At 40.0% G+C, this 18,231-nt stretch overlaps 1 protein-coding gene across 6 annotated transcripts in view; it reads left to right on the plus strand.

Moving 5' to 3' along the window:
• The window catches only part of GTF2I (general transcription factor IIi), a 108,473-nt gene that overhangs the window by 59,312 nt on the left and 30,930 nt on the right, over window positions 1-18,231 (plus strand). The window contains exons 10-15 of one of the 6 annotated variants that reach the window (XM_060649148.3): window positions 185-241; window positions 2,247-2,303; window positions 4,260-4,322; window positions 11,408-11,518; window positions 12,535-12,600; window positions 15,473-15,656. In XM_060649148.3, coding sequence (XP_060505131.1) covers window positions 185-241; window positions 2,247-2,303; window positions 4,260-4,322; window positions 11,408-11,518; window positions 12,535-12,600; window positions 15,473-15,656 — 538 coding nt within the window. Of the gene's footprint in view, window positions 1-181; window positions 242-2,246; window positions 2,304-4,259; window positions 4,323-11,407; window positions 11,519-12,534; window positions 12,601-15,472; window positions 15,657-18,231 lie in introns of all 6 variants that reach the window. The other 5 variants (XM_060649146.3, XM_060649150.3, XM_060649151.3 and 2 more) reach the window with 5 other exon arrangements.

An 18,231-nucleotide genomic window follows, 5' to 3' on the forward strand; every position in this document is an offset into this window, starting at 1 on the left:
TTCAGTAAGACCATAAGCTGATGCCACTCGTTTCGTCATTTTTTTTTCATTTTGCCTTTTTTTTGTTGTTGTTCATGAAAAGGCTGTATTATTCCATCTCACTCACCCAAATTCGTTTGCTAAAGTGACCCAAAATACATTTTTGGGATTACGTTTGAAGTATTATCTTTGTATTCCAAAGCAGGCCCTTCCGAAACTGATGATGTTGATGACAAACTCCCCCTTTCGAAGTCTTTACAAGGTATAACCTCTTCACTTCTGTTTTCCCACATACTGTTCTCATGTTATGTTCTTTATATTGCACAGACTGTGTTTTAGTATTTTATCTGTATTGTTACTTTTCTAAATGGAAAAGGAAAAAAATGTATTGGCCTTTTTTTTAAACATAAATGAACTTCACAAGCAACAATTTTTCAAAACCAATTTTCCCTTTTGTGAATCTAGTAATGAATCTCGAAATGGGTACATGACACACTTTCATATTTAAGGTAAAGTACACATTTATACCTTATATCAGAATAGTCAGAAATAAGGTTTTTATTGTGTAGTTAGGAATGTAAATATCGATAAGGTCATGTTGATTCTTGGTTTTTAGAAAGATTGTGAAATGCCACTTTGTAAATGAATCCCAAAGTTTGCTACTTGAATACTTTTCTGGGAATTGTCGTATAGAGTGCCCTAACTTGATGATCATAGGCTATTTGTGATGGCTTTTACTTTTATCTATTCTTTGGGTGGGATTTCTTTCCTTTTTTTTTTTTTTTTTTTTTTTTTTTTTTTGGTTTTATGTCAATGTAATTGCTTATTTCAGATTAAAAAAAAAAACCCAAAAAACAAAAGCAAAACCAGAAAGGACACGTAGAATCATTGTTGACCTGCCCTCTTATAGTATAGGGTGGAACAACCACCTTAACTCCTTATCCTTTAACCACCCTGCATTTTTAAATGCTGCTCTCTGCTCCATTATCCTTTGACCTTACACCTTAGTTTTCTTTGACTTTACCGTCAGAGAACCCAGGGCTCCTTGCATTCAGATGTTAACAACGTTAAAGGGGTGAAGGTTGGGACTGCGTTGAGAAAGCATAGTTGAAAAGTTAATTAAAGAATAATTTGTGGCTCTAGATTTGTAGATTAGCCTAGCATTTTGAGCTCAGGTGAGTTTTTATACTATGGAGTAAGTGGAAAAGAATCCTAAGTAATTATGGCATCAGAAAGCTAGGCATTTAAAAACCCAAAGTATTTGACCTTAGCATGGCATTTGAAATTAAAAAATACTGGACACTGGCAGTTTTTGAAAGTGTAATCGATGCTCTCTAAAAATCAAGGTAAAATATACTTAAAACCTATGTTTTTAAGTATCAGCTCAGCTATCAGTGGATGACAAGATAGATTGGATTTTCCTTTTCCTGTGTGGTTTCTCCTTACTCCTAGGTAATATGTTTTATTAATACATGAAGGCAGTGATTTTCAGCCTTTTCCGTGTTCGTAGCTCAGACATTTCAGGAGAGAGGATGACTATTCTGGGGGGCAGTTCGGGCAATTAATCCTAAGTGGCCCTCCAATGTTGTGGATTACTTCTTTCCTATTTATGAGTAAGACTTCTGCTCTGTAGGATGAGCCTGTTTACCTGTGACTGCCTAACCTGACACATTGCTTTATGTTCCAGTTTTTAGAAGCAGGCAGATTATATTACCTGAATTAAAATGCTTTTGAGACTAAAGGTAGTGTCTTAAATTTTAACTTCCGAGTTTCCTTTTAGTACAACTTTGATTAAATGATGGGGATTTAGTTTCCATAGCTTCCGACATTGTTAAAATGGAAAGCAGGAAACATTTTGTAGCAAAACCTGAGCTTGTTTGTCTAGACTAAGTAGAGGCTGTGAGCAAAGATTTGTGTTTTTGTGTGTGCGTCATTGACAGATGAGCGTGGTACCTTGAGCCATAATTGTTCTAGATCCAAATTCCAACATCTACCAGTAATTGTATTGTGTAGTTGCAGTAAATAATATTAAATCCCCAAAGTTACTTAGGTTTGCTTTATCTATGTTTTAAAATAATTTTTTGTGCTTTCAAATAGAAGTGTTACATGTTTTTCTGAGTTAGATCACATTGTTGTAATTACGAAAGACTTAATCAGTCTGTACATGTTGTATGATAAGTCTTAAATTATTTGCACTGTTACCTAGTTTCTCTTCTTCCAATGTAAGTTTTTACTGGTTTAGTATATGTGGTTTATTTTCTCTTTAGGAAGCCATCATTCTTCCGAGGGCAATGAAGGAACAGAAATGGAAGTACCAGCCGAAGGTTAGAAATGAAGGGATTTTTAATTTTCTATATTTGTATTGCTTGCTCTCTATTATAGAGAATATTACCCTTCAAGCACCTTATTGGGAACCAAAAAGATGATTGTTTTGGTATGCCTTCTTAGCCAACAGGTTTACTGTTTTAGTCCTAAGATGTAATATACATCTTTTACTGTATTGAATAATAAAGCGTATGGGGATGAAAACATAAACGGTAAGTAAAACTCTTCATACTGCAAAATGCTGCCCTTTTTCCTGGTCGTCTTCTGCCATGTTAAGAATCCCTTAGGAAAGAGTGACTTCAGTGTTTTAGACTTAAAAATATGACTGGCTTCTGTCGATATTTCATTCTTAAACATATTATTTAATGGCACCGTTTTTTTAAGTAGGGTAGTATTTCCACATAGGATTAATAGAGGAGGGATTTTCTCTCTGCTTATTTTTATACCCACAATTACCCTGGGGAACTCCTTTGTCTGTTTACCAGCCAGTCCTCCTTTGATCCTAGCATTAAGTGAAAATTTAACTGTGGTACAGCTTTTTAAATTCTTGCAACCTTGAGTTGAAACTGTTATCGTGCAGAATGACTTCCTATTTCTAAGCAGTTTATATAGCTCCAAAAGAATTCTTAGAGCTTTCTCCCAAGGAAAATGACAGGTGTGAGGTACCTGAATTTTGTTTTAGTATTATTATTTCTCTCATAAACTGGTCATGTTGTGTCTTCCCCCCCCCCCCCCCCCCCCCGGAATAAAAAGGGAGGCTATTCTGTAAATTTTTATTCCTTATATTTGCTTTTTTATTTAACTTTTTTAAATCATTCATGAATTTCCACCTGAGTAGAGGGAGATCTCAAGATCCCTGGAATGTTGACTAAGCCTTCCCAATTCAATTTTAGAATTAGGGTTTCTAACTGAGAAACATTTCTTGCAGAGATACCGAGATGCTCATTTTCAACAATATTTTACATTTCTTTTTGAGATCTTTTTATAGAAAATCATGTGGATGAATTTTTTTCTTTTTTACCGGGTGGAGGTAACTAGATGTTTCGTTTGTAACAAAATCTCTGTTTTAGATGTGCAGTATATTTGCAACAGTGAAATACCTGTGTACAGGACACAGATGGCACACGGCTTCTTCAGGCAGTCTGCATTGCTTCATCGTCCACAATTTGGTCATTAGATATTAGGCTTTGAAATACTTGATGTTTGAGATTTTTATTGTCACATTGCACTATGAACAGAGTTGAGTCATACCTGGGTTCTGGTCTTTATTCCTTTACTAACAAGTAAACATAATCTTTGGCAAATCAATTAATCTCTCAACCTTTGCAAAATGAAAAGAGAGTTGATGGTGATGCTCTCTAGCTGAGCTTTCTAGCACTAACATTCTGATGTACATGGTTTTGTGTAGTAACAACTATAAATAAAGTATCTAAGTTTTAAAAGGATGTTGCATATATAAAGGTAGGGGATAGAGCCCTGTATGCATTTGTCCTAGTCATTGGCTTGGTAGGAGGGTCCCCAAAGCAAAAGATTGATTGTGGTTTTATTTAACAATATAAACCCCTCCTAGGACTTCTGAAATGAGAGGGGAAATAGCAAACAGAAGAGAAAAAAAGCCTTTGGTTTTATCCCAGCATCTTCTAGTTCCAGCAGGAAAGCAATAGGGATGCCATTATAATCTCCTTCCTCTAAAATCTGAGTGTTTTGAGTCCATTGATGCAGGTAACTTGGTATTATCAAATAGTGTTCCAGAGTTTTCCTATTTTCTGTTTTCTCTCCTCCCTGTTTACGATGAAAAGGGTCAGATATTTTAACCTAACAAATACGAGATGAATTCAAATGCCAGTAAAATTTCATATAGTAGGCTGCTTTTTGAGTAACAAATTAGTAAAATGTTGGAACATATAGAAAGTGCTTTATAACGAATGTCATTTTAGAATTTTATTTTTTTCAAGATTCTACTCAGCATGTCCCTTCAGAAACAAGTGAGGACCCTGAAGTTGAGGTGACTATTGAAGGTTAGTTGTCTCAAAGCCTTGATTCCAAAAGTTCACTTCTGGTCATAAACCTATTTGTCACATTCACATGGCTAAGTGTGCATCTCATTCATTCTTCAAGGTAGCTTGTGAAGAGAAGTGCAGCATCTCTGTGTATGTGTGAGCAAAGCAGCCCGCTTCCCCGCAGCGCGGCCGGGCCTTTGGGAGTGGTAGACAACACAGGAGGCCGCGGGCGCGAGCGGTGGCCCGCACGCGGACCAAGCTATGCTTTTCTACCCCCAGGACCCGAAAACAGACAAACGAGAACCATGACCAGACCTGATGGTGCTCGCGAACACATTTTATGACCTTGGTTGAGTCGTGATAGAAGAGAGCAAGCTAGTAACCCAGTGAGGTGGAAGGGAAGGTGTGGACACTTAGTTACTCCTTCACGTTTGCCCCTAGAATACTGTCGAAGGCTAACGCACGATCTGTCTTTAAAAACTGTTTTTGAAGCCATACCGACAAATACATTCTCAGGTAATACCTGTGACTAACGGGGCTTCAAACCTGGTTTTTCTGCCAAGGTAATGCATGAATGCACATGGGCCAGAATGATTTATAAATTCAGCTAATAGAATTAACAGTCTCACTTTTCATATTTCATAATTACCAGAGGCACAGTGATGTTTTTCCTTCTCAGTTAATGTCTCATACCACTCCTCTAAGGGCGCCCCCCCCCCCCCCCCAGAGTAGCTCTTCCCTAAGGTAAAATATGGAAACACTACAATAAATTGCACTATGTCAAGTTTTCTTTACCCCCTGCCTTGTTTTAAAGTCCCCAAACTCAGGGGTAGATGTCAGTTTATTGTATATACATGTAAAAGTAATTTTGTGTATAAGTACACATGTATGTGTATATTTAGTTTCACAAAAATATATGTGTTTGCAGCATGCAGCATTATAACGAATATTTGAAATACACCTACATCATATTTCCAAAGAATCCCTCCTCCCCCGCCCCATCTTGGTGTTTCAGTTTTGGGGAGTTTTTTTTTTTAAACTGCTGCCTAACCTTTCTTAGTTTGATTTCTTTCTCTCTCCGTCTCTCTGTCTCTCTCTCTGTCTCTCTCTCTTAATAACTGTCTCCTGTTGTCATTTGGTTATTTATCGTGTCTGCCTATTTCATACTACTCAAAATGTCTGTCTTCATTGCTTCTAAGATATAAATTGATGATTCTCATGAGTATTTATTTCATACTTCATTTGTTAATCTCAATTTCATATACATATTTCTTTTATTAATATAATTTTACTAACCTAAAAGCAATTTTGAATTGTTTGTAGTCAGCATTAAATAATTGAATTTAATTGTTTTTTAGTTAGAAGTCTCATTAATTTTCAGAGAAGAACATCTTACGAACATATAAATATTCTACACACTCAGACCTTTGTCCTTTCTGTAGAGAATAAGAGAAATAGAGGATTATTAAAATTATTAGAATAAAACTTCTAAATAGGACCAGTAACCCATTAGATTTATGAATCCTTAAAGCAGATACAGACTATATTAAAATTGTTAGAAAATAAATGCTTGCTTTTATAGCAAGAGACCTTTAAAGACAATCATGGAGTAAACGGCTTGTGAGCCTAACACATGTCAGTCTCTTCAATCCTAACTCTTTGGAGGGAGAGATAAATCTTGGTTCTTTGAAACTAAGACCTACGCCAGAAGTTTGATTTGCCATCCTGCTTTATTAACGAGTAGTAGCGTTTCTTTACTATGTTCGGAAGACCAGTGAAATGCCAGAAGACCGTGCAAAGTGATTGCTTTTCAGGCTGTCCTTTTCCACGGCATATACATTCAGGCACATGATATGGATCAGCCTTAATTAAATTGATAATTAACTTTTTATCCATACATTAAGGAAGGTAAACTCTTAAGTGTGACATTAACAAGGAAGGTCAGATGAGAACTTACACACACATCTGTTTGATAAGCATATCGTATATTTTTTCTGGAAAGATGACCGCGAACCGGTGGATACTAGTTAAATATAGTTAGAAGATAAAATGTACTGTGTAGAAAAGTGCACGGGCATGGAAATAGTGCTGTTGGTTTTTTGTTTGGTTTGCTTTGAAGCAAGTGACCTGAAAAAAAGACCCCTACTGTAGTAAGTTTTGAGGTTGGAAAATCCCTGCCTTTCACGAACAGAGCAAGTTGGAAAGGAAAAGTGTATCTAGAGACTGGTGTTAGTTTTGTTTTGGAAAATTCTGTGCTTTAGAGCAAATAAATGAAGGTAATCCTACTTGCCTGGGGATAACTTTGATTTTCTCCCATTGTGTCTTTTTGTGCTTCCCAAATAGTTTCTAGAAAAGGAAAAAAAAAAAAAGAACTTGCCATCAAGTAAGTTTGTTAGATTTTCCATCGCACTTTATCGTTGATCTCTGTTTTTGAAATTACGTAGGGGTAACGAAGAGGCCCATTTGGCATTACAGCAGATGCTGACCTAGGATCACAGCCCTGCCCATCGCTGGCGGGGTGCTCCTACTCGTGCACCCCCGTTTGTCCCGGAAGTGAGTGTACGCATCCCGGCTTGTATGGCTTTGGTCTGGGAAACAGCCTCCCGAATAATGTGACCAAGCCTGCCTTCATTTAGCCAACATCATGCCCACATTTTGGAGGGACCAGACTGCTGACAGGTCTTTGCTAAGTGTAGAGAAAATCATATTTCAGAATTGTTGGGTTTAGCATGTTAATAAAGGAAAGTTCTTTTGCCTCAAAAGAGAGGTTTCCTTATCATACACTCGTATCAGGGCATCGGTCGCCAAACCTGAGCCATTCACACATGTGCGTTCTGCTGTGGCCTCACTTCCTGTTCGTGTCTTACCCTCGTTTTTTCTTTAAGGTGATTGTAAAGAGATTCACTTAGAAATTAATCCTTCATCTTCTTCAGTAAAACTGTGTTTGAAATACTCGATTTTATTTCTCGTGTACATGGAAACGTACACATAAATATTTCAACCCAGGAATGTAGTCCCACACGGACTGTAATTGGAGAACAGTTTTAGAGCTTCAGCAGCCGGATTACTCGTCGTCCTCTGTTGGTATCCTTTTCTGTGATATTCATGTGTAGGACCTTCGTAAATTTTGGGCTACCGCATGTAATTAGGACTCCACTGCTCAAGTACTCATGTCGTCCTTCTGTGGCTACCAGGCGGCTTGTACGTGCCCCAGCCGCATAGGTGCCAAGGACTGAGGAGTGGACGAGATAGGCAGGTCCACCTGGAGGGTTCTGGGCAAGACGTTCTGTCCTTCACTTTGAAGATACAACGCTGCTTTGTGCTCCTTTGTGAGAGACCGAGAGCAGGCCAGAGCAGAAGCCGGAAAACCGGCTTAGCAGGCTGTTGTAGGTAGCCACGCAGGGCTGGCTGTCTGTCTGGGAACAGGAAGGTGGCAGTGGAGGTAAAAGTGGGTGAATTCCGGGCGTGTCCTAAAAGTGGAGCTTTTCTAAGTGGAGCCCCTAAAAGTGGGCTTTGCTGTTCGTCAGTGTTTACTTGCTGTGCTGATCGTGCAAACGTTCCTGGCACGTTCACAGCGTCTGGATGATTGAGGTTAGTATTTGAAATGTTTGTGTTTTCACTTTTGTAACTGCTAAAGAGTCACTTAATGAAATTGCAGTTATTTATGTAGAGATTAGAATTTTAGAGCCGTAATTCTTAACGGCTCTGCCTAATTTCGAAGGGGATACAGTGCCTAGTTTATTTCAATTCTTAAAACATAGCTATCACATTGTATGATGAAAACATTAGCATTTGAGTATGTTGCACATAAGAGTATCAGAAAATTTGTTTCATGTTCTATTAATGCATTCAGCTTTAAGAATGCCATAATACATTTGATTTCAGAAGTCTGTATTGTCCCTAGGTGTGTTTGTAAATATGTTGCAAAAAAGAGACGGGGGGGGGGGGGGGGGGGGGTTCTAAATATAAGTATTGAGTCCCGGGAGGTCGCTGCCTTTTTTCAAGATGCCGTGGGTGCTTGTGTTAGTACTGGCAACATGGCGCCTAAATACTCGCGCGTAGCAACCTTTTCGCATTAAAATATTTTTGAAATTTATCTTACAAGCTTTTAGTATCGATGAAGTAAACCTTTTCAATTCGGGCTTGAATTTGAAGCTCCCTGAACTTGTGTGTCTTTTAACACAAAAGTGGTGGCTCCCACATTATAATGTGGGAAATACCACGATAATTAGGACGCCAGCGTTCTCTCTGCGGGGCCTGGTTAGAAGATAGAGGCAAACATTTAGAGCTCTATTTGGTATTTTTCCTGCAGAGAAGTAGGTAATTTTGATCCTTTGTGGAAAGGATTTCGAGGTCAAGAATAACATTTTCTCATGCTCTTCGCAAAAGAAATTACAGGTTTTTTTGTCGCAAAGAGCGGAGAAGACCACGGGAGATACGGGCAAGTTCGTAGCTGATCTTTTGATTTTGTTCCACGTGTCACATAATACAAAACACCCCAAAAGTGATTATGAAATGGGGTAGTCTTTTGCTAGAACGTGTGGTAATATATTTTATTATCACAAATAATTAAATCCATCTCTCTGCATTTGTCCACATGTATAGGTTGAACGTCATTATTTCTGGCTGGAGAGAAAGAAATGAGATACCAGTTTTTAATATGTTCCGATCTGTTCCCTCATTTGTCTGGTTCGAAAATATTCCCCTAGATTTGTCTTTGTTCTTGTTTTTTTTTTTGTCTTGATGGTTAATGAGGTTGCGTTTATAAAATATGTTTATCCTATGAAATCTTTTATGGTCTAAAATAAACTGATTCAAGGGGTTTTGACAACGCTCTTGTGCCCTTTCCCCTTGGCCTCCGTTTCAAAGAGTTTGTAGTAGAGATCAATATAATAGATTGCTGGTATCTTTCATTACCACCCTCCAGCTCTCAGGTTTTTTTGTTTTTGTTTTTTTTGTTTTTTGTTTTTTTTTTTTTATTCTCTTTCAGTTTTCATTTTATGTAATTCAGTTAACAGTCAGCTCAAATGATGACTGTAGAAATAGGTTACATTAGCCTACAGGGACAGTCCTTTTGTTTTTAATGTCATTGCTTAATGTTTTTAAAGAAATGTTAACATGAAGCATTTAAAATGCTTTGACACTTGGGTGCCTGGCTGGCTTAGTTCTTAGAGCTTGCCACCCTTGATCTGAGGGGTCATGAGTTTGAGCCCCGTGAGGGGCATAGAGATTACTTAAAAATTAAGATAAAATGATTTGACACTATTCATAGGTGAAACGAATGTCTTTTGTTTTACCTTATACCAACTAGCATCAAAATATACTTAGGTTTCTAAAACTGGGAGTTGAAAAAGATGGGGTGGTTTTTTTCAGTATGTTTTCCCAAATGTGTCTTTTTAGGTTGAATTTAATTACTTGATAGTCTTTTATAGCCTCTTGACCATTTTTATAGCCATTTGACCACTAATCCTTGTAGTAATTAAATAAGCCCAGATGACACGGGCTAGTTTTATTTTACTAGTGGTTTGTAACTTTGAGATCTTCTATGGTAGGTTTCCTTTTGTTCTGGATTTGAACAAGGGTTTCTACAGTGGCAGTTAGCACCTGGAAGTTATAGTGTCGTAAATCGTTCATCTGATAACATTTCCCTAAAGTAGCATCCCCTAAACGTAGCATCTTGGTCTTTCCCAGCTCATAAAGGGGTCCTGATGTGACTTGATCTGGTATTGGTGATATTGGTGACTTTTTCTCCTATTGGATAAAATAATCAGTAAATGATTTCAGGTTACTGGAATGTTGGTTGGCATTAGAGGAAGAACCCAGAGTGCACGAACCAGGGGGACAGCGTCTGTTGTGCTCTCTGCTGCTGTGATGGGACCGACATACAAGTATTTTAGGCTTCGGTCAAATTTCCCCTTGTACGTTAAATGTACATTCCAAGGACATAAAAGTTACGTGTGGCTGTCCCAGGCAACGTTGTATATTTGGCGAGATTTGGATTTCTTGTTGCCTCTGCGAGAGTGACGCGTTAGTCTGCTGGTGTGAGTGCCGGTTGGAATGTGATCTCGGCTGCTTTGACGAGTGCTGTGACATGGTCACTTAGCTTTCCCTGCGCCGGTGTCTTGAACTGTCAGGCGACAGTGAGAAAGACCTAAAAGGGGACCTGTCTTACCTGCGTGGCATCTTTTGGTGACGGCCTTTAACACAGTGGCTATTTCCCCTCTACCCCATATTTAGTTTCCAGTATGGATTTCTCAGAGTGAGGTTTTGAGTAATTTATGGATGAGCTTTGAGCATAACTCTTAGTACTGTGCCACGTGACATTTTCAGGGGCTAGAGAAAAGATGACGTTGACAGCTCTTACTTTATTCAGATGTCCTTAATTCACGTACTAGCTGAAGTCCTAGCAGAGTTGAGCTGCAGACCTGTCCGTGAAGAGGTTGGCATGAACTCACGCTACAAACGTCTACAAACATCTTAAGTAGTCCACGTTCCGTGCTGAAATCTCTGATTGCTCATTTCTGCTAGGTTTTGTCTTCACTCAGTCAGTATTCTCTGTTTCACAGATAACGTAGCCGCCCTGTTTCATTAATTCTGTGAGTTTTGTGTTTGTCCCAAGTGTTCGACGTGTAGTATCCGCCCTCCCTGTTTGTGCATGCCTGGATTTTGTGTAAGCTGGAGCGTTTTTCTCTTCAAGCTATATATTTCCTCCCCTTTTTCTTACGTATTTGTATAATTGTAGGTATCTGTGTCTATCAAAATCTTTTTCTTGAAAGGCTTCAAAGAAACTGTAATCCTAGGAACTGAGAGGAGTTAGGGGAGAAGGGAGATTTATGAGGATGTGATTTGAAGAGAGCAAACGAAAGAAAATGAAGTAAGGCCAAGGAAAGTGAGGAATGTTCACCTGAGCACACCACCCAAGAGTAGGGAACCTGCAGGCGTGCCTGGGAAGGAATAGGCCGAGAGGGACCCTACTGATGGCTGCTGCTACGCGCGCGTGGAAAGCCCCCTCCCCCCATCCTTTTGAATGTTGAGTATTGAGCAGACGGTGGCCCTCACTCACTTAGACCGTTCCTCCAGTGATGACGGTTTTCTTTTTCAAGATGATGATTACTCGCCACCTACCAAGAGACCAAAGAGCAGCGAGCCGCCCCAGCCACCGGTCACGGAGCCTGCCAATGCTGGGAAGCGGAAAGTGAGGGAGTTCAACTTCGGTAGGTTCTGGGTCAGATACAGGCCCCTTTGCTCTCTGTCCTTCCAAATGCTTTCTGTTCCCGTTCAGAGTTCTAGCCTTTCTTTTTGGGGGGAAGGGGGTTGCTTTAAAATGTATAGTTAAAACATTGAACGTCTCCATTTTTTAAATAGCATTTTAGTATTTTAATTTGTCGTAGTCCTAAATACCGGATTTAAATTGAATTGATATAGATAGTAGTAAGTTTACACGGCACTCTAGTTTAGGTTGCAACTGTGCGTGGATGCTTCTTTCCACACAACTTAGACGCGTTTTAGAAGGTTTCCTGAACGACCTTGGAGCCCTCCCTCTTTCCTGCCTCCACCGTACAAGTGTTTAATCGGACTGGTCTTTTCTGTCCTGCTTTTCAGAAATTACCAGGCTAAAAAGAGGTATTCAGTAAGAGGTGTTTCAAAAATAAACTGTAAACCATCTCTTAAAATCTCTTACTGGACCAATTCTAAGAACCACAAAAAAGGGAAAAGTTCTTAAGAAAGCAGTGACATTATATAGATGGAGTTGGAGTATTAGCAGTTAGGACTGGAGTTACCTGGCCACCTCATTCGGTGCATTGAGTGACGCTGGATTTCGGGGTTGTGAGTTCGAGTCCCACGTTGGCCGTAGAGATTATGTAATAAGAAATCAGGGGAGGTGCTTGGGTGGCTCAGTCAGTTAAGTGTTCAGCTTCGGCTCAGGTCATGATCTCGCGGTCTGTGGGTTTGAGTCCCACGTCGGGCTCTATGCCGACAGCTCAGAGCCTGGAGCCTCCTTCGGATTCGGTGTCTCCCCTGCTCTCTGCCCCTCCCCCGCACTCTGTCTCTGTGTCTGTCTCTGTCTCTCTCAAAATGAATAAATAAACGTCGGGGGAAGAATTAGAAAAAAATTAATTTGAATGTATGATGTCGAAAAGAAGTCATTAGGTGTTGGGTCATCTCAACACAGCAGTGCCCCCAACGGGGATTCCTCATTGAGATGTAACTGTGACTCCCAATTTTTCAGAGAAGTGGAATGCTCGAATTACTGATCTCCGTAAACAAGTGGAAGAGTTGTTTGAAAGAAAATATGGTAAGTCTGAACTCAAAAATTCTTGAGTAGTTTGTTGAAAAGCATTTTAATAATGGGGTTACTTTTCAACCAGTCAGCGTACAAAAGGCCGCTTCTCCCAGTGAAGTGTGCCTCACTTGAATATGTGTCCGTCGCAAGGTCGTGGGTAGGGTCCGTCCAGATGTTACAGACCTTGTCACGAGGAAGCCTAGGGAAAGTTTTGTTTCTGTGGTTATCGGTTAGCATCTCCTGTAATCCTTCTGCTTGCGCGTTTGGGCGTTCACGTACATATTTGTTGCACCCTGGACAGCTAATTGAAGATAAAATTCTTCAGTCATAGTCTTTCTTAATCCACTGTGTTAAGTCCAGTATTCAACTAGATGTCCTTATTTGCTCTGCTATTGATGCATAATTGTTTAAGTTAGGTCTCACATTCTCCTTTTCTTTTCGTATTCTGTCCTCCATCTATCTTTAGTGACCAACCAGTGTTATTACTGGTCGGCATATATTAAATTCTCACCTAAAAATAGCAACCATCGCTGGAGAGTATCAGCTGTTTCGCTGTGTTTTTATTTGGAGGATTCTTTACTTTGCAGTTCACTGACGGTCTTTAAATGGGTCAATATATTGAATTTTTTAACTTGAAAATCCTATTTTTAGGGTGCTCTCCGGTATCACTGAATTGCTTTGGGTGAATTTCTTACATGATAAACTACACTGACATTATTGACTTTGCTAAACTTGAGATAATAGCTCCTGTATCCTTTCCATGGATGACAGCTGACCTGTCAGCGAAGATTTAGAATGAGAGGAAATTCAGTAGCAAATTCAGTAACTTGCCCTTAATGCATTCACTTATTTCCTGCAGGTTCTCTTAGTAGTTCTCCCTCTCCAGAAGCCGTAGCTTTTTGCCTGTGGTTTTAATCGGCCCACTTCAGAGCAGAGACTCCCCTAATTCGCTCTACATTAAGCACTGTCCCGTGCTGGTAAGGTCCCGGGCCCTGGGACAGGAGGCTTGGCCGTTCCCCTTCATCCTCTCCGAGCCTTGCTGTCCTCTCCTGTGAAACGGTCAGGAGAGCGTAGATGTGCTGGGAAGATGTGAGGAGACAGACAGCGTAGTGTGTGTAAAGAGCTTCCTGTAAGTGGTGTGTAAGCACAGAGAAGGTGCTCGCTGTTTATAGCTGTGTTATTATAGACTTAACGCAGTCCTGTTTCGAGGAAGAAGAATTCGCTGTCCTAACAGTTTTATAAATCTCACAAAGAGAAGCACAGATTATGTTTTTGCTTTTGTTGTGATGGTGATTCATTTCATTAGTTTGCATATGAGAAAATAATGCTTACCAACCATTATGAGATGAGAGGCACAGTATTCACATTTTACAATTTGAAACCTTTTTAATGGTAATCGCCCCAAGGAAAGATATTTTCCTTGTTCTGTGGGAACAGGATTTTCGGGTGCACGGTGTAAACAAAGGATATTAACCGTGACTCCGTATTAACGTGTACCGTGGTGAATGTGAAACTCAAGTACAAGTATTAATGTTCGGCAAACAGACGAATTTCACATAAATTACTAGCAAAAAGGAGCAGCTGTTCTGCTGAGGGGGATTCCCGCGGGAGGAGAAGGAAGAAAGGGAGTGCACAGAAGTCATTTTCCTTTGGGGACTTGGAGCCTTTTCGCCGCGTCCTTAGCGGCTCTGCTGTTCTTACGGCGCACACTCGCTAGAAGACTTTTTCTGTGACTCCGCTGTGTTCGTGAACGAAGTAGAAGCCTTTGTGAGAAGAGCGATGCGTGTCTGCTCTGCACTCATAGGACACTTGGCGTGTGTTTGACTCCATGTCCAAAGGTTTAGCTGTGAAAGTTTTACTACTGTCGACCAATGTGCCTGTGTTGTGGATGAGCTCACCTGATGCTTTTCTCAATCTTTTTATTCTGGAAACTTCCAAACAAAAAGAATGTAAATGATGTTCAGACCCTCTAAGTATCCACCACCCAGATTCAACAGCCGGTATTTAACATTCCAGTATTTTCCTTGTCCGCTCTCCCCTGTCCCATCTCTTTCTGATGCAAGCCTGTTTTAATATTTTAAACCTGCGGTGTCCCGGACATCATGTCATTTTAGCTCTATCAAGTCTATATTCAAAATGGGGAATCGAGGGGGTGCCTGGCTGGCTCATTCAGTAGAGCGCGCCATTCTTGATCTTGGGGTCGTGAGTTCGAGCCCCACCTTGGTCATAAAGCTTACTCGAAAAAAAAAATTTGAAAATGGGGAGTTGGGTGAGAGGAAAGCATGATCTTAATATCAGCTCCACCATCACACCTGGAAACACTACCCTGCTGTTTAGAAAACCTGATCCTTTGCAGTTTGTTTGATGGAATCACCAAGGTCTTTCTCCTTCTATTTGATTCCTAAGAGTCTCCGTGCTTTTTTGACCTGTAGCTGCTATATTATTTTACCTTTGGATAAATCAATCTTGGCAGAAGCTTTCCAATTAAGAAAATCCTCTGCGTGAGTTATTTCATTAAAAACTCTTTTCTTACACTAAAGTTTATTGTTGAAAAATTTTACTGTATGTGTTAGCTGATGTTTACCAACGTGTTTTTGCGGCTCATGGGTGGTTCAGGTTTCAATAGGACATCTGGCTGCATCTACATGACTCACAATAATCCACTATTTGATTGCAGATTGGGTTAGAGTACCGGCACCTTTGGTGTTCTTTTTCTTTTAGTTCTTTTGTACTATTTTTCTTGTGATGATTCAGTTACGGTAAGCAGAAGTAAAGATAAAGCTACAAAACGTACAGAGCAGTACGTGTTCATTTATTCTGTTGTACAATCTGTGGTTAATCCTTGTCATTGAATGATTTTTCCTTTCTCTTTTTATCCTTAAAGCTCAAGCTATAAAAGCCAAAGGTCCTGTGACGATCCCGTACCCTCTTTTCCAGTCACACGTTGAAGATCTTTATGTAGAAGGACTTCCGGAAGGAATTCCTTTTAGGAGACCGTCTACTTATGGAATTCCTCGCCTTGAGAGGATATTACTTGCAAAGGAAAGGATTCGTTTTGTGATTAAGAAGTAAGACTGTGGACTCTCATCTTTGTTCTTTAGTGCATCTTTCTATATTGTTACCAAACATTCATCAATCTCTAGGACTATATCTTAATTAGATTGAGTTATATATTGTTTTATTTACCACTTTTGAATGTGTCTGTGGACAAGATTTTCGTGGTCATGCCCAGAGTTGGCTCTCGGAACATGAATACCTGCCTGTACGTGATTCCCACATAGCCGTCATGTTCTTTTTCCAGTTTGCTGCTAAGTAAAGGAATCAGTATAATATAAAAAGTAATGCAGTACCAACTAATATCAGTAAAACAGTGTCTTGATTTTAGATTTGAATTAAAAAAAATTTTTTTGTAATGTTTATTTATTTCAGAGAGAGAGAAAGGGAGAGAGTGAGTGTGAGTTGGGGGCAGGGGATGCAGAGAGAGAAAGGGAGACACAGAATCCGAAGCAGGCTCCAGGCTCCGAGCTATCAGCACAGAGCCCAATGTGGGGCTCAAACTCACGAGCCTTCGAGCTGTGAGATCACGACCTGAGTTCATGTCAGATGCTTAACTAACTGAGCCACCCAGGTGCCCCTTGATCTGAATTTTTAAAAGCATATATGGAAATGCATGTAAGTTATAAAATTAAAAATAAGTGAAACCATGGAAGAATGGAAAAAAAGCCTAAGGTAGCAGAATGCTATAAATTCCCTGAGGCCTGGCATAAAGGGTCCAATAAGGAGCTCTTATAAAAGCATCAGTGCAACAGTTGTGATTGGGAACGTAAATGCTTGCGTTTAAAACTGGCAGCCACATGACACACTCATAGTTTCCTCTGGGATTCTGTTAAGATTAAAGTGAAAGGTTTACAAAACTGAGGACATTTGCAACAGATTTCAGCCAATGAAGAAAGATGGAAGCTTCCTGTTACATCCGTGAAGCAAGTGCTACATGTATTTATAAAGGGGAACGGATGGAGAATAGTTTTTCGGAAATCATAAAATATGATTGCTACAATATAAGTTTTCACTTAAAAGGCTGGATGCTGGTTAGTCCTGTAAATTGTAAAAGTTGTATGTATGAGACATGAAAATGTTGAGTCTTTATCTAGTGACATCCCACTTAGAAGTATCAAAAATGAATAACCGTTGTTTTCCGAGCCTGTAAAAATTACAGAGCGGGCTAAGCATGAGACAAAGAAAGCTATATACCTTGCCACACCTCATGATGTCCTAGTGCCCTAAGGATAAGGGAAAAAAATCACTAGGTTTTAGAGAATAAGACCAGGTTATTCATAAAGAATGAACCGTCACAGTGATGGTAAGCTTGCTTTACGCAGCAATGGATATTAACGCTGTCAAGCCATTCTCCCTGTTTTCTAAGTGCAAATGATGGGAGCCAGCCAAACTTGCCAAGCATTTGTGAAAGGAAAGAGAGACTTTTTGACATGGGAGAGGTGGGGTGGCAGTTAGGATCTGCAGCAGTAAGGGCCAGAAATCCCTAAGTCCGTCAACCTGATACAGTTAACGATGCTTCTCTCGCCTCATGAGGAGGTCAGAGGTAGGATGGTTAAAAGTGGTACTTGGACCTCTCACCAGATTCTTCCTTCCTTGGGCTGATCGTCTCCTTAGAGCAGCCGTGAACGGGATGCAGTAATCTAGGCCTCACAGCCAGGCAGTGTATGGGGAAGAGACAGTAACTGCCTGTGTTTCTCTTGGAAGGTGGCCTTACTTTCTCTGGTTGGAATTCTGTCAAGTACTTACTCTTCAACCAGGTACAGGCACGAGAAAGAAGCTGTTATGGGTTTAGACCAAGAGGTACTCCTGCCCCAGGGAGGGCCGCTGGGTTCGCTTCTTTTGGAAGACATGGCTTTCATTTTAAGTCCTTCCATTGGAAGTGAGTCTTTTTGAATTTGTGTGCATATTATAACTGATTTTGAAACTTTTTCCTGACATAGCTTGAACTATAAACGGTAAAGTGACTAAAAGTAGTGGGATGATAGTATTGTTGGTAGACGTGTCCAGCTTCATCACGTTGGGAACACTGGTACTGTTGAAAAGGTGAGGAATTTAACGATCACTCTGATCAGAGATGACAACCAAGCATGCTGGCCTCTCGGTGTTCAGTGAGGGGATGACAGCTTTTGAGATTTAACGAAGGATGGAAAAGACCCGAGAGGCACCGCAAGATAATAAGTGAGCTGTCCTCCTCAGAGAGGAACTTGTTGCTAACTGTTAGTTTTCCTTCAAGTACATTGTAGTTTCAAGATGCGGTAGGCTCCAGAAATTGAATTATAAACCAGATGGCGGCCCTGTAAACGCTACAGCCCTGACCCTGGCCAAGAACCATAAACAGGCGTCCCCTTCCCCCTGGATGTTGATACATAAAGAAGTTTGATGTTTTAAGAACTCTTTTGTACTGTCATTTTATTGGGTTGTTTCTAACGTTAGAGGTTTTGAATCTGTGTTTAAGTAACACTATTTAAAGAACACAGGCAAATTATTTTATTAGGTGCTGCTCTCATTTGCTAACTTTAAAGTGTACAGAACTATGTTTGGATGTTTAAATGTTAGTGCAGGCTTATCACGGGATGCTCTATGCTG

The sequence above is a fragment of the Panthera onca genome, chromosome E3, assembly GCF_046562875.1.
Source record: "Panthera onca isolate mPanOnc1 chromosome E3, mPanOnc1 haplotype 2, whole genome shotgun sequence".
Taxonomy (NCBI): Eukaryota; Metazoa; Chordata; class Mammalia; order Carnivora; family Felidae; genus Panthera; species Panthera onca.